Source organism: Amborella trichopoda, chromosome 13, assembly GCF_054954075.1.
Source record: "Amborella trichopoda isolate Santa Cruz 75 chromosome 13, AtrichopodaSantaCruz75HAP2 v2.0, whole genome shotgun sequence".
Lineage (NCBI taxonomy): Eukaryota > Viridiplantae > Streptophyta > Magnoliopsida > Amborellales > Amborellaceae > Amborella > Amborella trichopoda.
In genome coordinates, this window is record NC_142348.1 from 6,822,992 (window position 1) to 6,849,728 (window position 26,737).

At 33.9% G+C, this 26,737-nt stretch overlaps 1 protein-coding gene across 1 annotated transcript; it reads right to left on the reverse strand.

The window, feature by feature from the left end:
- Positions 1-227: 227 nt before the first annotated feature.
- Positions 228-9,367, reverse strand: LOC18423934 (Plant invertase/pectin methylesterase inhibitor superfamily). Its single transcript, XM_011630373.3, has 3 exons — positions 9,141-9,367; positions 3,791-4,396; positions 228-1,078 (listed from the first exon to the last, which is right to left on the reverse strand). The coding sequence occupies exons 1-3, from the start codon at positions 9,346-9,348 to the stop codon at positions 372-374; spliced, it is 1,521 nt and encodes a 506-aa protein (XP_011628675.3). The 5' UTR covers positions 9,349-9,367; the 3' UTR covers positions 228-371.
- Between the last annotated feature and the right edge of the window lie 17,370 nt (positions 9,368-26,737).

The following is a 26,737-nucleotide window of genomic DNA, read 5'->3' on the forward strand; positions in this document are numbered from 1 at the left end:
GTAGGACCCTAAAAGACAACATTAAATTTTGACACACATCTCTAGAAAATTTATCACATGGGTGTGGGACTTAGGTGAAGGTTTTTTAGAATTTTGTGTCAAAATTTAAGTTATCACATAAATGTGAGACTTGAGTGAACGGTTTTTCTAAAAGTTTGTATCAAAATTTAATGATAATCCTTTGAAATCCTACTCATATGGATGTGGGAAGGTATCCAAGGATCATCTAAAAGTAAAGATATATAATACATTCACTCTTCGCCCGTTATTACATCCATTAAAATAAAAATAAAAAACACACGGTACATCCATCCTTCAAAAAGCAAAGCCTTTTACGGAGGAAAGAATAGTTCGTCTCCTGTATTTCCTTCCTACCCAGATCCTTCTGACCCTCCCAACCCTGCCTGGAATGCCACTCCGGTGGACGGCAACCACGTTGTTCCAGAAATAAAGCTTCCCACCGTGAACTTTTCCGCCTCCTCCGACGCAAGCTCGTGGACTCCAGGCCACCGGACCCTCCCTGCAGTCCCAGACCCGGGCCCTTGATTCCTGTACTCCCCAAAGTAAAGCGTCTTCAGCGCAAAGCTTCCCTCCCACTGCTGCCACCCTTTGGGATTGATTATCCCATCAATGCTGCTCTCCATCACCACTGACCTTGAATACTTCTTCCATGGCCGACCCAAGTAAGAACGAATGGAATTCCTGACTGGAAATAGGTCAGAGGCAGCAGCAATCCGACAGTTATGTACAGAAAACCCGGTATTCTGGCAAGGATCATTGCGACCATTTGCCAGAATGACATTTTCCTTTGTAGCAGGGAGGCGGAGGTAAAGGTTGCAGCTTTGGAATACGGCAGCTGCATTGCCAAAGATGAAGTCAATGGTGCCATATACATCACATTCTCGGTAGAACTGGCGGAGGGCCATGGCATAGAGGGTGTCTTGGTAACCGATGAGGTTGCAACGGTAGAAGACTGAGTGGTCAGAGAGGACGCGGACCGCGAGGGCCTGACCTGCGCTTGGACCTGCTGAGTTCTGGAAGCCTATGTCACGGGCGATGAAGCCATCACCGATCACCGCTGAGTAGGAGCAATGGAGGAAATTAGTGTACCATCCAATGTGATTAGATTCACTTTGGAAGATTTGGTAAAATAAATGTGCTTCGGTCAATTCGGGAAAGAGCTTTGATATTTTTTAATTTAATATAAATAAATTTTATATTTAAATATAAAAATAATAATAAAATTAAGAATAAAAACTTAAAAAATTTTAAAGTAAAGAAAATAATTCTTTTATATAGATATATTTTGTTCGGCCAAATTGGCCCCAAGCAAACCGAAGCTGACTGAAGCGGCAGCACTAGGCTTCCCTTCACTTTGGTCTAGGCCTAAAATCTAAAGACTTCGACCGAAGCTAATCATACCATCCACATTTTACAAAGGATGTGGTTTATATTTGGTGGAGGCTCTAAACAATCAAAATAGAGCTCACGTTGAAGCAGTACCAAATATATTGTTTTAATATTAGAAATATTTATAATTGCCTGAGAATTTATTTTTATAATTAATAATAAAATTTAAAGTTAAAAAATAGTTTAGATCGAGCAGATCGATGAACACTTAAAAATCTTCAAAATTGACTGTCTAGATAATACATTACAATATGCATTATTTTTAACACTAGAAAATTTTTTTTTGTCTTATGTCCATGATGTTGAGATGATCGAATTGAGAGTTTTCAGCATCACAACTATCTTTTTTAATAAATTTTTCATGTGTGTTTTAATTTGATTGTTTAGAGCCTCGCACTTATATAAACTCTTACCTTTTCCAAATTATGTGTATAGTTCATATAGGAATATAGGCCCAGTATTGCGTCCTCCCCGTCCATCCTCTAAATTGGAGAGAGGATGCCTTGACTTTTAATTGTGCTTATACACCACAGGTGTATGGTTTCATTTTCCTGTAGGCCACATATCTTTCTTTATTTTGTGTTTGTGAAAATGAATGATACCAAAAATTTAAAAGACTAATTATGAAACAAGGGTATGTTTAGATGACAATTGATTTATGATTGTTTAGATAACTTTGATCTTATGTTTGGTGCATATATGTGATTAATTTTAATATTATATTCAATTATTGAACCTTTCTAAAGAAAAAACATGTGATTTGAAGCAAATTACTTAGAATAAAGTGCATGTCTTTTCAAGAAGATAAACTAATATACAAAATTGCTTAAAGTTTTTTTGGGTAATTAATTGTTTATAATTTTATCTCAAATAAATTTGGATATTGCCAAACAACAAATAATTCACTATTAGAGTTAGTTTTATTGATATAGTGAATTATCGATGATCATATAAACAAGAAATTTTTTACTTCTGGGAGAAGAAATTTACATGCACTGTTAATTAGATGTTAAATCAATTTGTGTTTTTTTTTTTTTTGGGTAAGTTGAAATCAATTTGTTAGGATGTGCTATCCATAAAACTCAAAGTTTAATTTTTTTTTTTTTGAGTTTTGCAACACACCCCCAGCTCCTCTGATTTCATATTGGGATTAATGAGACCATTTACCTTTGGTGCAAAGAGGTCACATTTACTTACAACCCTCTGATATAAAATCTGATGGACTAGGTGTTTCATAAAGTTTGAGAAAATTTCTTTTGAACTTTGATCTTGTTCAATAGAATAAATGTAGCCAACCAATTTCACATTCAATAGTCCAGATTATATGTGACCACCTTATAAACTAAATAGTCTCATTGTTTACTTTTTCTTTTCATATTTGACCTCAAGGATTAATAGTGGACTTCTTGTACTAGAAAGGAACACTCACATATATGGTATGCAATCTCAAATTAAAATAAAAGAAGTATATAAAGAGGTCATTTACTTTAGTACAAAGAGGTCATAGTCACACTTATCCTTCACATTCTAAATCAGGTGGTTTTAAGTGTGTCATTGATTGGACTCAAAGTTCAAAACAAATTTCTTAAATTTTGAGATACGCCCCAAGCTATCCATGTGTGATATTTTTTTTAACATTTCATCCAAAATTAATATCTAATGGATATGAGTGATTATGACTTTTTTGTCATAATAATATACAGGTGAGGTTTGTATAAGGTACCAACCTTTAACAATCACGGTAATGTGCACCTCAAAATCACATTAAAAGATGTAATTTCGGTGCCAAAACTCTTATCCTAACCTAAAAGTCTATATTTCACCCTTATAATGAAATTGAAAGCTCCAAAATAGTGCAAATCTAACAGATCTATGAGCACTAAAAAATCTTGAAAATGGATGGTCTAGATAATGTGTTTCAAGATGTACTATTTTTATGATTTAAAATTCATTTTTTTCTTATATCCATATACGTCGAGGTCAAGATGATCGAATGGAAAATTTTCAAGTGATGAAATAACCTGTTTTAATGGGCATTTAAGTGCACCTTATCTCTACAGTATAAGATTGACAACTTATATAAACTCTTTCCTAGTATATAGTATATCGTCTCATAGTATATAATCCCATTGAAATATTTCAAAAACTTCACATATCTATTGGGGATTTAGAGTAAATAATCAATTAAAAGATGACGATCAAACTAAATACCCAGCTAGCAATCACACTCATTAATCATACTAAATACCCACGAAACAATCAATAATTAACAAGACCTCATTTATTTCAAAGTCTAACTAAATATCCAGCAAGCATAAAATATAAATTTTTCACTTAAAAACTTTTTTTCAAAAAATTTCAAATTCAAATGAACTCCTACCAAAAGTTGCCGACTCGGGCATGGTGGACCCTCCACCGACGCTCCTGCTCCCCGTTACAATGGTCGCCGCCTTCCCATCACCAATAAGCGTTATCCCGTCCTTCGCCGTTACGATCCGTTCCTTGTAAATCCCCGCCTTAACATGAATCACATAACGACGGTCGCCGGGCGCCTTGTCTAAGGCCTCCGACACCGTCAAAAAGTTCCCCGTTCCGTCCTGTGCGACAACGGCGTCTGCCGCTATCTCCGGCGCCTGGAGCAAACGCCGTTCAGTCTCCGTCAACCAAGAGGGAAAATCGGCGTCAACTAACAGTCTCCGTCCCTTTTCCCGTCGTTTCTTGGGCAGTCGGTTGGCTACAGCGAGGGCGTTGCTCGCAAGGCTTGAGACGTGAGAGACAGATGTGGGGTTGTGTACGGCGGAGGGGTCGTGTATGGAATTGGAGATGTGTATGTTGAGGGCGTCATTGCATCCATCAAGGAAGGAGAGGACGGCACTGAGCCAGGTTTGGATGTCGAGGGCGTTCGGGTGCGTGGTGGCGGCGTTGAGGGCGGAGAGGGACTGGTGGAGGCGTTTCAGGGATAGGTGGAGGAGCTCCACGCAGTAGTCTTCTCGGACGTGTTAAAAAATAAAGAAGGGAAAAATTACTTCCGTATTGTTTTGTTTGACGATTATCAGGTGATCATTCAAAAATATGCAATATTTATACCGAGCTTCTTGTCTTCCGATTTTTCATTTTTTTCAAGTTTGTTTATGATACCAGGTGTTTTTTTGGATAAATATTTAATTTATTATTTTGATTTTGTGACCATTTTAAACTTTTTAAAATTGACGTCTAACATTGGATCGTTTTAAATCTTCAAAAAATGAATGTGTGAATGCGGTTCGATATTTTTAACACCAGACGGTCTTAAACCTTCAAAATTAAATAGGAAATTGATGTTACTAACCAGTTAGATTATTCAAAAATCAAACAGGTAACAAATTTATCAAAAATAAATAAAAATTTCGAGGGGCCCGTCCTTCTAAATAATAACGGTTTATTTTGGGCCTTTTTTGTTAGAAAGGATTAAAGAAATGATGCGGACAAAAATTTTGCAAAAAAAATATATAAAAGGTGAGAGAGAGAGATCATCCAATGTCATAGGATATATACCAATTGAAAATCGTAAGTGTGGTCAGGATCCCCAATTAGTTGAGAAAAAGCTTCGATGATGATGATGTGTGGTTTGGACCATTTATTCTAATCGATCGGACTATTGATTTGTTTTTTGACTAGTTTGGTCTAAAGTAAAAATTTAATTTAAGCGAAAAATTAGTAAAAAAATTATATTCTACTTGTTTAAATATTCAATTTTCACTAATCAAGCGAGTTAAACAAAATTCAAAATTTTAAAATATTTTATATTTATTTTAAAGTAATATTTATTTTATAAAAAATTAAAATCTGATCCAAATAGTTCGACAAACGATTAAAATTGGTTGTGATATGACTAGATCTGATCCTCGTTACCACGAAACAAATAAATGGATTTGCCAGAGGGAGCATACAATTTATTGACCTATGAGAGAACCAAGGAGCATTCGACTTTTAATGAGAAACAAATACAAGAAAAATTGAGATACAATATGGTGCTTAATATGAGAGAGAGAGAGAGAGAGAGAGAGAGAGAGAGAGACTGTTTGTGTACTCTTGACAATTAAGGTTTGAGACCTGATGTGGTTGAAAGAAAGGGAACATATAAATTCTTGACTAATAGCACATTTTAGACTCCTAATAAAATGTTTTTTGTGGGCGAGCATATGTTCGTGTTCTTGACAAGTTCGTTATACTCTACTCGTCTTCAATAAAGATATTCACTACTGCACAATGATAAAATTTAAAAGCCCATAACTGGTTCAAGGTTAGGTGATCAAGATAATAAAGTGTTACAATGTAACATTTTGAGTTCCATTTTTATCACAAGCTCATTCCCCGTTAAACTATGTAAAAAAAGAAAAAAGTCGAAAAGGAAGTGTGTACAAATTAAAATAGATTGACAAAGTAATTAGCGACCTGTTTCAAACCAAAATGCTATTTAATTTTCATTGTACTATCTAAAGGGTATGGTTTTTGTAAGGTTGCAACATTTAAACAATCCAATTAAGGCACACCTCTAAATTTTATCATAACATGTAATTTTGGTATAAAAAATTCTTAATATTATTTGAAAATCTATTTTTATCTCTAATTATAAAATTTTAAAATCCAAAAATGGTTAAAATCAATTAGATCTATGAACATATAAAAATCTTGAAAGTGGACAGTCTAGATAATGTGTTACAAGATGCACTATTTATGAGACTCAAAATCCTTTTTTTTTTTTTTCATGTTCATACATCTTAATATCGAGATACTCAATTGGAGGATTTTTCAACATTAAAACAATCTTTTTCGATAGAGTTTTGAGGTGCATATTTAATTATACATTTTAAAGTTGCAACCTTATATAAACATTTTCCATATCTAAATACGCTAACTTTTGTTGATAAAGGAATATTTAGCTTTGGTAAACTTTTGGTGGTCACCTAATCGGCTCTTGGGCAAAATATAGGGTTACTAGGAGTTTTCTTTGGTCTAGAAGTACCAATATACCTGTGATTAGGGGCTCTAGATACTCTAAATCAAATGAATTTCATAGATTTTTTTGGATCTTCAGGTTGGGATCTAGGGTTTTGAGGGCAATATCATCTTTTTTAGAGTGGTTCCTAGTACATATTGCAAAAATTTAGGCTTATTCAAATAAATTAGGTAATATTTAATGAGGAAAAGTTTAAATAAGGCTAGCAATTTTATTTATAGAAGTAAGGTTACACCAGTCTACACCATCTATTTTATTTAGATGGTGTAAACTTGATAATACCTTGAAAGACGTATCATTTTTTTTTTTTGTGTTAAAAGACTTATCAAACTATATTGTCCAATTAAAATAGACAGTGTAAAACATTACAAACTTACTTTTACAAATAAGATTGCCACCTAATATAAATGACACCCAATAAATAATACATATGCTATATTAAATTTTATATAATACATAAAACATACAAATGTTAAGTGATTCATATAAAACTTCTCTTGACCCCCATCCATTCTCATCAAAGGTAATGTATACCATTATTTTTAAGTTGAAAAATACCGAATGAAAAAGAAGGGAGATGAAATGATCTGGAATTCAGAAAAAGTTTGGGCAGTTCCAGTTATTGTAAAAAATGTCTTCATAAACTTCATTCGCTAGAACTACATTGAAAAGCCATAATCGAACGTAAATGTCTAAAAGACTTTGTTGTCCCAGTAAACTTTTGCTAATAGGCTTTTCTTCAAGGAAAATGCTGGGATTAGCCCACTAGCTTATATGAATATATGAGCTCAACAGTCTAGATTGAATTTGGGCTGATCTGATGGCTATGATTTCAATTTTAATTTTAATTTTTTTTCTACAAATATACATAAATTAAAATTTTAGGCTTAAATTCTTCTAATCAAGGAGCACCTAATAAAAATATTTAAAAAATAATTCGAAAAAAATAAATTGACCAAAATACCCTCAAAATAATTTAGGGGTATTTTGATCAATTTATTTATTGTAAATTATTTTTTTGATATTTTTATTAGATTCTCCTATTTTTAAAAAATACATGCCTAAAATTTCAATTTATTTGAATTTTGTTAAAAAAATTAAAATTAAAATACGAAATGAGGTCGTGACGTGCAGATTCAATCTGGGCCATTGGGCTCATATGTTCATATGAGCTAGTGGGCTAATCCCAACATTTTTCTTCAAATTAATGGAACTAAATGAGATAGAGGCAGTTATTGATCGGCCTAAATTCAATCTAGGCCGTTGGGCTCATATGTTCATATGAGCTAATGGGCTAATCCCAACATTTTCCTTCAAATTAATGGAACTAAATGAGATAGAGGCTATTATTGTAAGAGGTAGTTAATTTATCCAGGCTTTTATCTTTGGAAATCTATAAAATAAGATCACTTGCGTCTATACATAAAAGTCACAATTATTTTTAGCCATTAGATATAAATTTGGTTGGTTGAAAGTGTACGGGTGATCAATTTCAAAGCCCAAGAAAATATTCTAGATTTCTGTAAGATACCTTTTTGCCCACTTGATTTACATTAGTTGGCTATGAGTATTATGACCTTCTTGTAGCAAAAGTAAATGGTCTTATAGTAAAGGAAGAAGTTTGTATAAGGGCGAGACCCTAAACAATCAAATTAATATACGCATTAAAAATTCAGAAAAAGAGGTTGTTTCGATGTTGCAAAACCCTCAATTCAATCCTCTCAACCTCAAGATTTATGTACATGAGAAAAAATAGATTTCAAGTCTTGGAAATAGTGCATCTTGTAATGGATTATATTATAGATTTGCTTGATATACACTATTTTTTAATGTCAAAATTTTATAATTAGAAATAAAAATAAATTTTCAGGTCATTGTAAAGATTTTTAATACTAAAACATGTTTTAGTACTATTTGAAGTTGCACCTTATTTTAATTGTTTAGGGCGTCAACCTTATACAAACCGTGCCCTAGTAAATGATATCAGTAGGGACAACACGGCAGGAAGAGAACATTCGTCACGCGTTAATGCATAGACCATCAGTATTGCAACACGAATTTTTGGGAAAATTAATAGATGACAAATTTATCATAAGAGAATTATTTATAAATTTATCTTTTGAAACTATTCCAACTCATGACGATGTGTTATTTTATGGGCATTTTAAAATTAAATTAAAAGACATAAGTAAAGTGTTAAATTGTCAATCTCTCAAGATTAATTTGAAAAAAAGTCCTTGATAAAAATGTGGCCGGCCTAGCATTAACTCTTTATCAGTTGATGAGAATTGGAAAAAGTGTAACAAGATTTAATGAAAAATATCTAACTTCAACTACAGCTCACTTAAAAGAAGGATTGTCTTTTTTTTTTTCCTTCTTTTTTTTTTGTATTCTATTATCCATTACACTTGAGGGAGAAGGGGTCTAAATCCAATTTCTCGCAGGAGCCCTGTATTATGCGAGAGAGGGAGAGAGGTGGTACATTGGCCTAAGATGCAACAAGATATTTTGGGTTTAACTAGCTCGAGATCGAGAGAAAGAGAACGAATAAGCTAGCTTTTGTGTCCAACTCTCCTCTCCCCCCAATTATTCACTCCAAGATTCATGTGACACATCCATCAAAATGTAGACATGTACAAATGATAAAAAATATATCATAATAAACAATAATAATAATAATAAAATTAAAAAAATAAAATAAAAAAATAGGACGGAAGGACTCAAACTTCACCTGTAGTCTTATCATGGCTTTTAGGGTTCTCTAGCTTCCCTGCCTGAGAGCTCTGAGACATGATAGAAGAGAGCTTCCTGATCTCATGCACTGTACTCTTCACAAGTTCCCTCAAAAACCCATTTCTAAACTGCAATACACCACGTCCAGACGTCAATGTCTGTATGCATAGTCCAGGGTAACGAGTAAAGTTACACGTTTGAGCCATGTTCAAACCCAAATCTTTGTCCTCAAACAAGCTTGTAACATTTTGGCTAAGGGAGACAGACCCATGCCCTAATATACACACCAACATGCACACAAAAACCCTAACAAAACAAGCCCTCATTATTTCTCTTTCTCTTCTCTATCTCTTTATCTTGAGATTGCCCAGACTTGAGGTGCACAAACACCGTGGCCCTTGCATTAGATGAAGGAATGAGTCTTAATTTATAGGCACCAAACTCAGAGAAAAAAAGATGGTCTTAAAAGAAAGGTTCAAAATTGGTTGATGTCACAGGTTCAAAATTGGTTGATGTCAACTTCACTATGGTCCATAGTTACTAGTGGTGTTACTTTTCAGTGGTATAGATGTTTACGATAGGGATGAAGTTTTTGTAAGGCTTAGGCTTTATGAAAACAAAAGAAAGGCTCACTGTAAATCTTCGTCCAGAGAGCACTTTAAGCAACGGAAATCTCCATGATGGCTCGAAAATCAATTTTGAACACTAATAGTAAAATATGAAACTAAAAAAAAGTGTAGATCTTGCGGATCTATGAGCACTTAAATGGATGGTTTAGATAATTTATTATGATATACACTATTTTTAGAGCTTGAAATCTTAATTTTTTTTACAACCATAATATTCAAACCGAGATGATCAATGTAAAGGTTTTCCAATGCTTAAATTGCAATTTTCAATGAGATATGAGGTGGGGTTTTACTTACTTTGATAAGGCCGCAGTCCTATCAAACCATTTTCATTAAGGACAATGACCACGTTACGATGTAAAGTTTTGTGTACTTCCTCTTCCTCTTCTTCACTTGCTTGTGGTAGGTAAGCTTATTGTGACTTGTGGATACAATGTATGTACTTGACTCGGTACCTCTACATTTGGATACTTGACTCAGTGGCTCTACATTTGGAATGTATAGCATTAGTCAACGGGTGCGGTTTCCAGTGGTGGCTTTACTGAAGAAAGCAAGGCCGCACCTCGTTTCAGCACGAGAAACTATTATGAGGGCCTGAAAATCTGTTTCCACCTCTAATTATAAAATTTTTTTAAGATCACCGGATCTATAAATAATTGAAAACTGATGGTTTAGATAATGTGTTACAAGTTACACTATCTATAGCTCTTGAACTGTTTTTATTTCTGTTAGATCCATAATTGTCATGGTCACGATGACTAAATTGACAGTTTTATGGTGCCAAAACAAATTTTTTCAAGTTGATAAGGTAGGACCGTACTATTTTCATAAAGTAGCGGCCTCATATGAGCTTTTTTTGAAGTTATGTTGAAATGTGTGTGAGAGAGAGAGGGGGGTAGCTTTGATCTCACACTTTTTGCTCTTGTGGAGAAATAGATGTGAACCTTTTATTACTTATAGCTATGTTAAAAAGGTGACTATCACTTGCACATAATATAGGGTTTTGTTAAGGTATTCTTAAATATAGAGTATTTATTTAATGTGCTCAATATTTTGGACAATTACCTTTGTCATGTAATACAAATTTTTTTTACTACAGTGTTTTTCATAATTAAGGAGCAGTTGAATAGGCATTTATATAAGAGATTGATACATTTTTTTTGTAGTAAAATAATTAATACTCTATATGAGTGATGTCACACTTCTTATGGATAAACTTTATCTGTGATAAATTACCTTAAATAACCCTAGACAAAAAGTTACTAAATTGTAAGACAAGCGTATCAAATATACAAAATTATTGAGTACATTCGGAGAAGTCCCAGTTTGGATAAAGCCCTTATCCCCAGTGAAAAAGAGAGTTCAAGGAGGCACATAATATGTTCAGTCAGCTCCAAGGGGTGGGCTCTTACATGGAAATGATGCTCGAGGTGACCCAAGTCTTCTAATGTGGTACTTAAAATTGGCTTCCACATTGACCTTGATGGTTACAAGGGAAAATGGACTCACTGTTGAAGAGGACAGGTCATTAACCTAAAAAGTTGGGTAAAAGCAAGAGGCCCGTTTATTATTTATTGTGTTTCTCTTTGAGAATTGGACTACTCAATACACAGCATCATCTCACATTACTCTCATCCTAAGCCACACACGTCAGTTGAACCCTTTGGGGTTTTAATGACCCCATTCACCAAATCTCATATATCTTTCTTTAAGGGACTTACAAGTTTCTTTGAGAAGCTTGTACAATTTTAAAATTTAGTATATTTTATGCGAATGATGCTTCCATTGTTATTTTTTATTTTTTTTAATAGTTTAGTGGGGAAAGTGTCCCTTACCGAGAGTAGAAATGGAACTTAAGATGTCATATTATAACACTCACCACTCTGAACACTTATGCCTTGACCCCATTCATATGTCAGATTTAATGTTATTCAAAATCACCCATATAAGAAAATCCCATATTATGTAGGATTGAGATTGATATTGATATGTTTCCGAAAGGAAAAAAAAATCCGAAAAAGATTAAGACTAATGGATATATCTTTTGGTTTTTGAGATAAATATAACATCTATAGGAAGTTTTCTATTTTGGGTGGATTCCTAGTCTTATATATATGAGATAAAAGATGAGAGAATATGTGTGTCATATTTGGGTCACCATATGGGAAAGGTTGCTTCCTCTAGAGAGAGAGAGGGGGGCAAGGCCTCCTATGTATGAGGGAGCTTCCTAAAGAGAGAAATAAATATTGTAATAGTGCCTCTTGTAGACTCTTTAAGATTGAGAGGCAAAAAATATTGTGATGGTACCTCTTATAGATTCCTGAAGATTGAGAGGTTGATTTCTTGTAGAGAAGATGTTCCCATGATGATTTACGGCAGTTTCTCCTTTTAGTTAGATAAAACTCCGATGCTCTCAAGGTTCTCTTCATAGACAGTAGTCTAGTTATGGGTTCTCTTCCTAGACAATGGTCTAGTTGAAACAGAGATAAGAGATCGGCAGTAGTGCCGTTTGGCAGAGCAAATCTAAAAGGGTTTGCTCAACTGGATTTTGTCAAGGGTTAGAAAGGTAATTTTATATTCCAAAATCTATAATGTAAAAATCAGTCTAAAATGGTTTGCTCGACTGGGTAACTTTATATTTCAACTGGTGTGGTTTGCAATCAATTTAATGAGAGCATTTAGGAATTAGAATCGTATGTTAAATTTTAGGAAAAATTTACTTGCATATATGCGTTTGGATAAGCTTCAAGTTAACAGTATTTGTGCCCTAACCATTCAATCAAATGCTTGTTTTCTAGGGAAACGGTTCAATAGTTTCAGCTCTAGTGGTGAAGCTTTTGAGAGTAAATACATTAATTGTTGGAACATAAGTCATTTTAGGCTTTTAACTGCAGGGTCATTTTATTGGTGAATATCATTACATTCATGGAGGTGCACTTTTCTTTTTTGTTCTCAATCCCATCTTCTATGTCATCTGGTGATTATTCTCTTGATTCTCTTGAGCTGCTTAGTTTGTCCACTGCATAACTCAGCACTCTTTATGTTTGTTAGTGTTGTTTAAACTAAAAGGCAAACATAAATATGTGAAACATGCCAAACTGAAGAAGAAATAACCTAATAAATCACAAAGTTCAGCTAACATACTTTAATGCAATTGAAATTCTTCTTAAAACTCAAAATTCTATCTCAAATACGTCCAGGGAATACATTGTGATTCATTTAACACACATACAATGGGCCGCATATATCGCCAATCGGAAATTGTTAATAATGGACAGCGGAATGAATCCCTCCTTAAATAGCGTCTAGAACATTTTCTTTGGTAGCCATTCATTGTTAAAAACAGAGGTGAGATGACATGGAATGTAGTGATGGTGTGATGCATGTAATCCAGTGGACAGTACTACTGATTGTTTTAGTACAATGTATGGAATTTTGGATGAAGTCGCAGCCGAACAGTCTCCATTATGTAAAAGTACCTACATGACTTTGATTTGCAAACTTATTGTAGCACATTTGGAGCATGAGCTCATATTTTGTGTGTGTGTATGTTGACTTTGATTTGCAAACTTATTGTAGCACATTTGGAGCATGAGCTCATATCTTGTGTGTATGTGAGAGAGAGATGGTTTCGATGTAATTATTTTAAAGGGAATGTACACTATAAGACTATTTATCTTTGTCACAAGGACTTCACAATTACTTCTAGTCATTAGATGTCAAATTGGATGGCTTGGAGTGTGTCATGAAGTTCAAATTTTTTTCTTTTTTGAGCTTTGAATTTAGTCAATGACACTCTTACAAGTTACAACCATTCGATTTTAAATTTTATGGACAAGAGAAATTGTGCGCTCCTTGTACCAAAAGTAAATGGTCTCTTTGTATATCTTTCCTATTCAAAATACATTTGAAATGTGTACAGAACTCACCTCAGGTAGGGAACTGACCCCCTGACTGAGGCAAGTTACTTAGCAGAGTCTTCAGAACTCGTCGAGTCATGCACAGGCTAAAAACCTCTAAATATATTGAAAAAAATGAGGAAACATTAAAAACATAAAATAAGCTTTAAGAACAAAATAAAACAAAAATAATAATATTTAGGAGTCTAATTAAGCTTAAAAGAGTTCTATAAAAATGGAATTAGGAAAAATAGATTTACAGTTGGGAGCATTTTAAAAAGGCTGTGGTTTCCATAAGGTTGCAACCTTAAACAATCCAATTAAGGCGTGCCTCCAAAGTTTATCATAGCATGTATTTTTGGCGTAAAATATTTTTAAGATTATTTGAAAATATATTTTGATATTTAATTATAAAATTTTAAACTCCAAAAGTGGTTAAAATCAAGTAGATCTGTGAACATATACGAATCTTAAAAATGGACGGTCTAGATAATGTGTTACAAGATGCACTATTTCTGAGACTCAAAATAATTTTTTTTATCATATTCATATAGCTAGATGTCAAGATAATCGATTAGAAGGTTTTTCAACATTAAAATAAGATTTTTCGATAGATTTTTGAGTTGCATATGTAATTCTACATTTTAAGGTTGCAACCTTATATAAACTTTTTTCTTTTAAAAAAAAACTAAAATAAGGAAAAACATAAAAATAGAAAAAACACTCATCAATCTTTGCCAAATACATCTAAATCATGTGAGAAACATTGTATAACATAATTTTATTTTTACAATTTTTAATTTTTTGTTATTTTTTTAAATACCCAGAGTTGTCACACAATTCAAGGATACTCGGTTATGGGTGAGGCCGAGTAAATTCGGCGAGTCCGAGTAGAGGATTTACGGTACGGACATGACATGTTAAATGTATCGTTTCAATTTGGCAGTCTAATCTCAAGTGGTAATTTATTTTTATTTTGATTTTTGTATTCATAAATCTAGATATAAGGTGTAAAAAATATTGTACCAAAAAATAACTCCAGGTTGATGGAAAGTATAAAAACCTACACGTTTCTTTACTTTCCACGTCAAGTGCATTAAGGAGGTTGCCATGCTATGAGTTCTACACCACAATGCTACTTTAAGATTCCACACCTTGTCAACTTATTGAAAGAGATAGGACGCACTGTTTTCAGCTTGTGAATAGAGTGCATATGGTATCCAATGTACTCCCTTCTCATTTTATGTCATGGGGCCAAATGGGGCCATTGATCTTGTAACTTGTTAAAGCAGCAGGCAATGTCCTTGCCGACACTCTCACCTATTTTTTGAGAATTTGTCTAGCCCACTCTAAATCTTGCCGATACTCTCACCCATTTTTTGAAAATTTGTCGAGTCAATTCTGAATCGTCAGGCGGATGGATATCCGAAGTTTGAAGATTCCATGTATAAAATCTCAAAATTACTTGCTTTTCTGATTTCTTAATTTTTTTTTCGATTTAGCAAGGTCTGACTCGGGATACAGAACGAGCGGATTTTGTCGATTTTGTTTCTGACGGTGAGTTTTTAAACGCTACTAACCACCTATGGAATGAACTCGCCCTCGCCTCTCATAGGTGTCTTCCATTGCCAATAACTCATCTTCAGGAGATTTGGGCACTGGTGGTGCAGCTTTATAAATAGAGCAAGTATATAATGCGTCAGTAGGAGCATGCTGTGCATGTACTCCCTCACTCAAAACACCTGTTTAGGAAATAGTTTGTGTAAAATTGTGGGAACCACATAAGAATTACAAAATAATTATTTTTGAAAGAGAAATGGAATTTTGAATTTTCTGACTCTTTAGATCTAGCCCTTCAAAAATTAAACGGTCTCTATTTAATCTTGAGGCATTATTATTTTTAGTATATATGGAGTTTTTGGAAATTCTTTGTACTAAGAATAATCTATAGATTGCAAAGATTGCATCTCAAAATTTGAGATCCAAACAAAATACCTAACATGTGTTTTGCTCAAGGGAGTAAATGGATAGTGTACTCCTATGGAAGTAGGAAATCTTTTAGGTTATATATAACATTGCTCTCACATCATACCTATTCAAATTAGGGAAAAGTTTACATAGAGCCGAGGCTCTAAACAATCAAATTTGAGGCTACCTCAAAACTTTCACTAGAAGAGGTTATTTTGATACCCAAATATCTTCAAATTGATCATCTCGACATCAAGATGCATGGACATGAGAAAAAAAATGAATGTCAAGTTTTGGAAATAGTGTATTTTGTAACATATTTTTTAACCATCAATTTTTAAGATTTTCAAGTTTTCATAGATCTATCGATCTACACTATTTTTGAAGCATTAAACTTTATAAATAAATATGAAAATATATTTTAAAGCTATCACAAAGATTTCCAATATTGAAACCATATTTCTCGATACTATTTGAAGGTAGGGTCTAATTTGATTGTTTAGAGCCTAAGTTCTATACAAACCGCACTTCAAATTAAGGTATAGGATTAGATGCCACTTTCAAGAGTAGCTTTTATTTATACTGAACAAGAAGATAGCATGGATCATGCTTAACAAGGGAATTTGAGGGTTAACAGTGCGTTTGGTGAGATCCATACAAATCACAGTCACAATACTCATGAAAGGGTCTGGTTTTCGATTTTCATAAAAAAGAAAATATGATTGCCCAAAAAGAAAAAAAAAAAAGGGATTGTATATAATGAGATCATTTAATTTTGATATAAGTAGGTCACAATTGCTTAAAATTATCTAATGTGAAATATGATAGCATGGGTGTATCATAAAGTTTCGAATTTTTTTGTTTGAAGTTTAAGCTTGGTCAATGGAATAAATACAGCCATCTAATTTCACACCAAATGGTGAGGATTAATTGTGATCACCTTATACGAAAGATAAATAGTCTCATTTTATACTTTTTCAAAAGAAAAAGCTAAAATATAACATACACTAGCATACAATAGATTGGGGAATGGGCCACGTTTTTGTAAATCATACGGTACTTGTCATACGATTTGTTAAATATTGTTAGATTAGTCTTATTTATGAGGAAGGGTGAGGTTTGTATAAGGTTGCCTCCTTATACTATAGAAGTAAGGCAATTTACTTAGAGATGCCACGTTTTGGTATCACAAACTTTATGACGATTTGAATGTTCACTTATTACAATATGCACTATTTTTTTTATTTGGGAATTTTTTTTCTTCATTTCCATATATCTCAATGTCTAGATGACCAATTGGAGGGTTCTCCAACTTCAGTAAACTCTCGCACAAGATTTTTGAGTTACAATTTGCTTAATAGTATAAGGTTGCAATATTATATAAGCTTTTTCCTATATATAAATATGAAAAAAATGGGTGGATTCTTTGTTAGGGCAAGCGTTCATAAAAAAAGGACTCGGACTAAGAAATTTTTGGTCTTTAAGTACTGATGTCATAAAACACTATGGTTTTTCGAGTGAGACTTTTTTTAAAAAATTTAAACTAAAATTTATATTTTGCAATTTTTTTTGACAAAAACTTGGCCGAGTCGGCTAATCTGATTTGAAACTGGTGGGTGACTAATTTGACCACCAGTTTGATATTTTAAACATTTGTATAAACGATGCTTAAAATTTCTAAGCAAACCATATTGATATCTTCAAATATTGGAATCATTTCGTCCTAAAGCTCAACTCTTAGGGATCATTTGATAGTGTATAAAATAGGATAAAGTTTCGCACTTTCTCATGTATTTTAGATTTCACATATTTGAGAACAGTAAAATAGGAGAAAGCTGGGACTTATTTTTTTCCATTTCACTATTCCCTTAATAAAAGTGGCGGACCATAGGCACCCTTCCACTACCACTTTTGATAAAAATTACAAACCATCAACGAAGCCCTAACTCTTTTGTTGGGTGGTTCGAGCCACTTTATTGATAAACCAAGATTGATAAAAATTTGGTAGATATGAGAACAAATTTCAATCTCAACCATACATTGTAAAAAATATATTAGATGGGTTGTAGCAAGAAAATATATATTTTACAAATCAAAAATACATAATGAATGATTAAAACAAGTAGGAATCAAGTTTGGGCAAAGGCAGTAGCAGCTGGGTTTTCTTAACATTATTTCTCAAGTTCCATTCCAATGTAACCTTTTAAAAAAAAAATTAAAAATTAAAACAGGCAATTTCTTGCTTTTCCACCACTAATAGCACCACAATTTATTAAATAAGGTTCGCAGTTTTCACTTATCAACGCGCCCTTAATAATTTCTACTTTCCCGTCCCAACAAACTCCAACCTAAAAAATAGTGAAAAAATTTAAGAAATGCAGCATACGTCGAACTGTAAACTATTTATTATTTAGGACTAGCCTGTTCTAATCTGATCTCCATATCTCAGTAAGTCTGTTAAATGAACTGCACTTAGTTTGCCCTTAACTGCAGTTTAACACAAAAAGTATAATATAGACAAAATCAATTTAAACAAAGGATCATCTGGGATCTTAGATAGAAGCACATTTAAACCAGAAAATAAAAGAAGAGAGAGAGAATTCTAGTCCTCTAGCCTTCTGTTCACTCCCTCCACATATAATATAACTTTCCACATTATTATTTGTAGAATTCTTATTGACTCATTCAAATTTCGGAATATTTTTAGATGAGGTTTTGCACTTAAAGTTTTGCTATTACCCATTAATCAATTTGAACAGATGAGTGAGAACGACGGATCAATGACCCTCTTTGTGGCCAAGATTGGTAGATGTGGTTTCCAATTTTATCCATGCATTCAAGTTGTCAAATTATGTCTTCATAGGCAAAAGAGAACATGGAAGTGAAACACATTTATTCTATCGGAATGTATATAATGAGACTATTTACCTTTGATATAAAGAGGTCACAATTACTTGCAACGATCTGATGTGAAATTTGATAACTTAGGTGTGCCACAAGGTTCGAGTAAACTTCTCTTAACGTTTGAGCTTGGTCCATAGAATAAATACAACCATTGAAAATCATATCTAATGGTCAAAATTTATTGTGTGCACTTTGTACCAAAAGTAAATGGTTTCATTATATACTTTCCCTAACTAAAACTCAAAAGTGATTTACAGAAAGTAATTGTTTGGGGTTTTTTAAGTCGACTTTTGGTAATGCTAGGGTTAGAAATCAGGTAATAGATTGTTTTGCCCTAAACAATGAAGTGAACTTAAGGAAAAGGAATGTGTCTCGATTGCATTGCACATTAACTTTAACCTTTAGAGGAAAGCATGAGGTTTGTGATGGCTTATTTGTGAAGTGAGCTTTGTCCATTTCAACTCTTATTATTACAGCCAAATTTTGATTTTGTGGTTACTTTTTGGAATAGTTTTCTGCACTCACATTTGTATAATAAGCACCTAGGTAGATGTACGGCAATCTACTTGATCTGCTGTTTTTTATATTGTTATTTCTCCATATTTTTTATATTGTTGATCCCAAATTCGCAGATCCATCATATTGATCTCTGACATCATGATCCTTTAAAAAAAAATCGACTTGGGGATCTAAAAATGCTGTGTCTTGAATCTGAACTTAACATACAATTTGGACCATCAATTTCTAAGTACCCTAGTCCAGACAAATTTGGACCATTTTAAAAGCTCAAATCCATTTTCCAAATGGATAGATGGATTGGCATGTATTTGGAATGGTTTAGGGATCCGCAATCCTTGAAATGATAAATTTTAGGGGAACCTTGTGGCGTTGCATGAGGCATTAGCCTCGTGCTAACACTACCTAATACTAACTTCGGCGGCTCTGTCATTGGGCTGGTAACGGACCAGGTTTGGGCCGGGCTCTACACTGGCCCTTTCCCTTTAGAAAATGCCTGGCACAGTCCAGGAAAAAGAGGCGCCGGGCAGGGCCAGGTCAAGTAAATTTTTTTCAAAAAATTACAAAATTAAAAGATAAATAAAATAAGAGTTGGGGCGGGCTGAACCAAGCCAGCCCTAGCCCTATCAAGGCCAAGCTGGCATAATTAAATTTAAAAAAATAATAATAATAAAAGAAAATGAGAGTTGAGAGCTAGGGTCAGCCGAACCGAACCAGCTCTGTCTTGACCACCTTGCCCAGTTCCTTGATAATTGCATCTATGCAAATCGAAGCGACAATCTAGTAAGAGATCTAGTCTAATCAAAATCGATTTGACACATGTCTAATCATTGGACTATATTTCGTAATATAAAAATTAAATTAATGGTTTAAGAACAAAAAATATTGAAAAAAATTCCTACCTTTGTTCAAGTGAACGGTCAAAGTGGATGGTCGAATTGGGAAAAGTAAGTTAAATATTAACTATGACCAATTTTCAACGAAGTAGCTATTGCATTAGACTGGACCAGTCAAGACATTGATCAGCAGTCTGACTAGTCAGACTGGGGGTCGGTTCTACTCTTGATAACTATGATCCCAACTTGTCCATGTACTTTTTTTTGGCCTGTATGGTCAAAGACCAAATCTTCTATAGATTGGGCAGGTATAGCATTTAATAGAAACAAAATATTACCATTTTAGAATGTAGTAAGATAGTAAAGTGTATATTAAAATATGAAAAGGCATACAATGAGACCATTTATCTTTGATATAAGGTGGTCAAAATTAATTTTGACCATTGGATGTGGAATTGGGTGGCTACAATTATTGTATTGATCAAGCTCAAAACTTAAAAAAAAAAATTTTCGAACTTTATGACCCAATAAAGCTATCAGATTTCTCATCGGATGATTATAAACAGTTGTGATCTCCTTGTATAAAAAGTAAATGACAACAAGATAGAAAAAATTGTATATTACATATAACAAGATAGTAAAGTACACATTATACGATTGTATTTGTTTCTATTAGCATTCACTTGATGCAATGTAGCAATCCAATTTAAGGCATCCATTGTCTTTTTTTTTTTTTGATAGATTAGTGGGGAATACAAATTCCTACTCGTTTTTTTAATTAATTAGCGGTTTTTTAATGCGTCAGTGAAACCTAGGCCGATAGCTGAAGCTCAAGTGATGCTACCACCACGACCTCAACCCCGTTTCCGATCAAATTAACTTTTTGATGCATGATAAAAAATGAACTTTTTGATGCTACGTAGCAATCCAATTTTAAGGCACCAGAGCCATTCAGTACTTTTTACAGTTTCATACTGTGATAAATAACTATGGGAAAGAGCAAGGCCAACGGTCTTTCCTGTCTTTTAGGAGTTCGCCTTTGCCTTTCTTCGTTACCGATGTCTTCTCTCTCTAACTAAGCATGAAGTGGGACATTGCTTGTTGATCAAATTATGCATCATAATAACCTTTGATTGATAAAAGACCCGTAACTCCATTAATATGAGGAAATATTTTTTGGATGAAATTTGAGGCAAAAGAACCACAAGGCAACTCCCCATCAAATATATTAATCAAAATGGTCATCTATCCATGAAAACCTGACCAAAATAACAGGGCGAAATGATGGTGGAAGGTGGTATCAAGCTCTTAAAGGCAAATTACCATTATTTCCGGTCCAAAATCATAATTACTTTGCCCTTTAGACATTAAAAGGAGGCAAAAATTTTAATTTTTTTCCCTAGTTTGATCTAAATTCTATAAATTTCCTATATTTTATATTTTTTATACACGTTATGCCTGGTCGGGTCAGGTTGGGTCCACCCAACCCGGACACAACCCCATCCAATAAGGTCCATCCTGGACCCAGACCGGGACTTGGACGCAATGGTCCAAAATATGGATCTAGACCCGGACCTTGTTTGGGATTGCCACCCCTAGTTGGATTTATCCACAAGTAAGGTAAATTTTTATTTTTTGAGGTGACTCGATGGGGAAAGGGCCCCCTACCCTTGGTAGTAATTGAGCATAGGATATCACATTGCAAATTGTCAAACGCTAACCAATTAAGTCTGGGCTCTTTTCCTGCCCTGTCAAATTCAAACATGGATGGTATAGGGTCTCAGGTCCACGGGTCCCAATTCCCATCCCTAAGTGAAGCCCTCAACGATGATAGCAAATGCCCAAAATTCTTAAATCTAAAATTTGGGATCGATCGAATATCATTTGGTACAAGTTATTAAAGGGTATTGGTGGTAACATATTATTCCTTTGCCCTCAAGTTACTATTCTCTATTGGATAAAAATACTAAAAAAAAAAATAAAATGGTTAGTTTTGGAGGTCATATCTACCGATCGCCATGGAGAAATAACATGGATTTTGGATATGTTGCCCCTTCTCATGTAAGATTTTTATTTAAAAAACAAATCGGTGGGGAGGATCATCTTAGCACTGATCCTGTATTGGATCACCAAAAAGCCGAACCTAATTAGTCTAGATTGCAATCCCGAAGATTATTAAAAATAAATAAATAAAAGAGTATATATACAAGGGAAAGGTTTTTATACTTCCCCTATAGCATAGAAGATCTATATTTCCCCTACCATCCAGCCGTCCAATTTTGATCAAGAGAGCCACTTATTGTTTGATCTTATATATGATGTCTCAAAGTATTTTATTTTTAGTTTTTTTATACAAATTGTATGAATACGAAATTTAGTACATATCATCTTCTCATTGGGGTGCACCTATAAAAAATATTAAAAATCATTTTTCGATAAAATATAATGACTAAAATACCCCTTAAAATTTCAAGGGTATTTTGATCATTTTATTTTATTGGAAATATTTGTTTTATATTTTCTGTAGTGTGAGTTTGATAGAGGATTAGATGTACAAAATTTGGTATCAATATAGTTTATATAAAAAAAAAATTAAAAATAAAATAGTGTAGAAACATGACATTGTGAATGAGACAATCTTAGCCCTCTATTCAGGATGGACGGTTGGATAAAGGGAAGTATATAAGCTTTATGTTGTAGAAAAAATACAGAAAGCTTACCCTACATACAATGCAATGGCTATTTCATGCTACGTACCTTTGATTGCTACAGTGGTTGCTCTACCTCAAGGTCAGGAGACCAAAGGCCCCAATTTTTAAGGCTTAAAGAAAAATAAGTATGATAGTTTTATAAAGAAATGCATGCAGGGAAGCTTCGACCTTTGGACCTCCTCGAAAATGTCGAGAGACAAGAATCAATGCTTTTAAATATGACGTTCTAAAGCACCAATTCAACTCACGAACTAGGTCATTTTTAGGCTATTCCCAATCTGGATAAGCCAATTTTTAAAATCTTTACGTCAAATTATATATCATTGGGCGTTCTTACGTGAGATCATGGAGAAAATCTATGTAGAAATTGGGGTATTTCAACATTTTCTATATTGCAGACAGCATGATATCTGCTCATCCTTTTGGCGGTTTCTTCCAATCAGAAAGGAGTTTTGAGATGAGAATTAACCATGTAAACTCTGGACACAAATCATCTTTCCATCCATATAGGATGCACCATTATGTTTTTTAATATTAATGGAGATTTTTAGCCCAATTGCTGCTACCATTTCGTTATACAATTGAAACTATGAATTCGCACCCACAAAAAGACCATTAGAATTTGTGTGGGACTTGAAGCAAAATGTTTCTCGAGTCACTCCCCATTACTATGGAGTCGTAATAAGCAAAACCCTGTGAAAACTTGGAGAAACAAGTAAGAAAGGTCCACGAAAACATGATTTTGCTGATTTATTTGTCCACCCCGACAAAATTATTTATAATTCATTCAAATCTGGAAGTTTTTTTGATGAAATTTATTGACAAATTTTCTTGAGTCGATTTTCTATGACTTTTTAGAACCAAAATGACTGCTTGCTAGTGAAAAAATGGTTAAGGGTCAGAATTGATGTGTATATGATATCCGAAGCTTTCCTAGGGTAATAGTTATTTTTTTTTATCAAAATAACCCCTACAAATTTACCCTATTTTGAAAAGTGACGAGAAAAAAATTGATTATCGACCTTTGTACCATCAAGAAAGGTGTTTTTCCACCCAAGTTTCAACCCTTCTCTATGAAAATCCTAACCTATGGTCAATTGAAGGGTTGGATTTGAAGATGGACACTTGGGAGAGCATCACTTTTACCATTGACTCACGCCTCCTTGGCCTCGGCGGGCAAGGCTGAGGAACTCGGCTGAGGCGGTGTGAGGAGATGGACCCTTGGGAGAGTATCACTTTTACCATTGACTCAGGCCTCCTTGGCTTCGACGGGCAAGGCAAAGGAACTTGGTTGAGGCGGTATATATATATATATATATATATATATATATATATATATATATATATATATATATATATATATATATATATATATATATATATATATAGGTTTGTCTAAAATTAACAATCTTTCAAAATAGAAAGGTTAAAGTTAGATTGGATTATGATAGGTGCATTTATCAAAATAATTATTATTTTTTATTAAAAAATTATTTAAATGGGTAACTTTACTATTAAGTAAAGACAATTTTGAAATTTTTACAAAAGTACAATAGCATTTTGGAAGTTAGTGTCTGGAACTTTATTTGTAGTGTCATTGTCCTTCAGTTAAAATTTCAATTTTATCCCTTATGGAGATGACAAGAGTATCTTTTGTCTTATATTAATATTTACAAAATTGTACCATAAAAGTAACTTTTTTTAAAAAAATAAACAACAAAATCAATAAATCCACCCTTCACAAGTCTCTATCTTTGACTTTTGTAATTTGAATATTGTGAATTGCTACAGTGTTTCGTCTCGTTATGGACTTGGCATGTCTGTGACGGTCCCCGTACAATTTTTATGTGAAAAAAATTACGCACAAACTTGCTAAGTCTGTGACGAACCGCAACGGACATGTTGTGTCCATGACAGTCTTTAATCTACACCGTTCGAAAAAATTGAACGGCGTTGAGCCTATGGATGAAAATACTATTTATTTTCACTCATAGGCATTTCGTAGTCTCTTCCTATATATATATATATATATATATGAGAACGCCTGGCGTAAACGTACTAAAAAGAAAGATCCCTTAGAAAGGCCCTAGCTTTACCTCTAAGCTTCATAAATTTTTTTTTTAAAAAAAAATCCAATCCCAATCGTAGCAAATCCGTACCTCAACTTGACCTTAAACAATCAAAGAGAGAGTCAAGTGACATCCACTGGCATAATATTAGTTGGTCTATGAGGATCCGCTTAACCGGATCCGGAGACTCTGAACCCACTTTATTAGCATTTTCTTTGCTTAATTGAAAAGTTGTATTTTACTATTTTTGTTGTTTGTTTGCTACATTTTGTGAGTCATTTATATATTATCATACTCGCACACACGAAAATCAGGCAACAGGGTCTAAAAAAGTCAAGGCCCCTCCAATTCACATTTCTCTTCCCTCAAATGGCTTGATTGACGACACTTTTGGAGGTTTCATACGAAATAATTACATCCAGACACCCAGTACTTATTACTTGACCCAAAAATAGACTAACATTGTCCTTTGCGGTTGTCCCATGCCTCTGATATTTCATTACACAATCTTCGTCATGAATGAGTTTGATAGAGTAATGAATGGCCTCAAGGATTGGTCGTCAAGGTAGTGGGGTGCCACAATGGTGATAACTTGAATTCTATTTTTGACTATAGGTAGGGATCCCCTTCATCGTTAAACTATCCAAAAAGAGAGAGAAAAAGGGTTGGATAGAGTAACGTAGTGCTTGCAAACTTGGCCGGTTCAACTTGGAACCGGCTAGTTAAATCGGAACTGGGTACTGGCTGATTTGGTTTTGGTTGATTTTGATGGTCTAGTTGGATATTTTAAAAAAAATAAAAAAAAATACGTAAAATCCCAAAAAAAAAAAAGGGATATTTGTAATATGTTTAAAATATTTTTTATCATTTTGTCCATGGATACTTTTTGTTACATTTTCTCCATCTTTTTTGAAAATTTTAAAAATAGCCCTAGGCATAAATAGATTTTTTAAAAACCGTTTTTTCACTACTTTTCAACTTTATTTGGATGTGCTTTGTTTAATTATGCTTTAATATACTTTTCATATTTTTTTTGGATTTTTTTTGTATTTTTAAATTTTTAATACTTTTTGGACTGGCAAGGGACCTGCCTAGTTAGGCTTGTTGAACTGACTGGTTTACCAGTTACTCAGATTTCTACCCTTGGCTGATTTCCGAGGCCGGTTCGATTTTCGAACTCTAAGATAGCCTAACGAACCCGCGGGGGTGGGGGGTTGTTTGCTATGTGCTCTACTTCTTTCCTCATTGCACAAAGTAGTCAAATTATTTAGTCCTTGATATCCCGACTTTTTGCCTTTAGTACTTCTTTGGACCTTATGCGCACCATATTTCAGATATTTGTGGCCCTTCTGAGTATTCTCGTGGATTTCCTCTCATATAGTTCCAACAGAGTCTTCACATGAAACACTTGTGGAGTTGAACATGTAGTAGATCCAGTCACAAGCGCCTCTAATGCACTTGTGACCAGCATCACCACATGTTTTGTTCTACTGCAAGCATGAATTTCCTCTTCATATTGCGATGGGATGGCTCTAGCTTGTGTGATGTCAAGGTCCTCCATCATGCGGTTTTATGGGCCCAAATCCATATTTTGGATTTAACCGAGGAGCATTTTTTCTCTACGTATTTTTTTTTTTTTTGACAAATGTTAATAATTTTATGAATGTTTTTGGAATGTAATTACATTGTCAGAGATAACAGGAGAAGGTAAAGAGGCTCCCCTTTGGCTAGACCGTCCGTCGCCGATTTTGCTTCTCGTTAAACATGTGTGAAAGAAACTAAAATGGTAGAAGATAGGTCCATGATACATGGCCAAAGATATCCCAGTTTCCACGGAATGAGCTATTCCTTATTACACCACTTGACCACATTAAGAGAATCCCCCTCTATCTAGCATGAAAGGCTATAGTTTCTCTCTCTAAAAATCTTCAAACCTAGATAAAGCACAAACAGTTCAGTAAAGTTTGTTGGGCATGCCTTACCTGCCCAGCATGCGAAAAGAGAGTATTGCCATCACAATCCCACAAAATGCCACCAATACCAACTATACCTGGATTACTAAA

What these genes read in the sequence shown, in the direction of transcription:
- LOC18423934 (XM_011630373.3), bottom strand. Translation starts at nt 9,348, where the DNA reads ATGGCTCAAACGTGTAACTTTACTCGTTACCCTGGACTATGCATACAG. An exon ending in AAGCCATGATAAGACTACAG is followed by an intron (nt 4,397 to 9,140) that starts GTGAAGTTTGAG and finishes ACGTCCGAGAAG; the next exon opens with ACTACTGCGTGGAGCTCCTC. An exon ending in GCCCGAGTCGGCAACTTTTG is followed by an intron (nt 1,079 to 3,790) that starts GTAGGAGTTCAT and finishes GCTCCTACTCAG; the next exon opens with CGGTGATCGGTGATGGCTTC.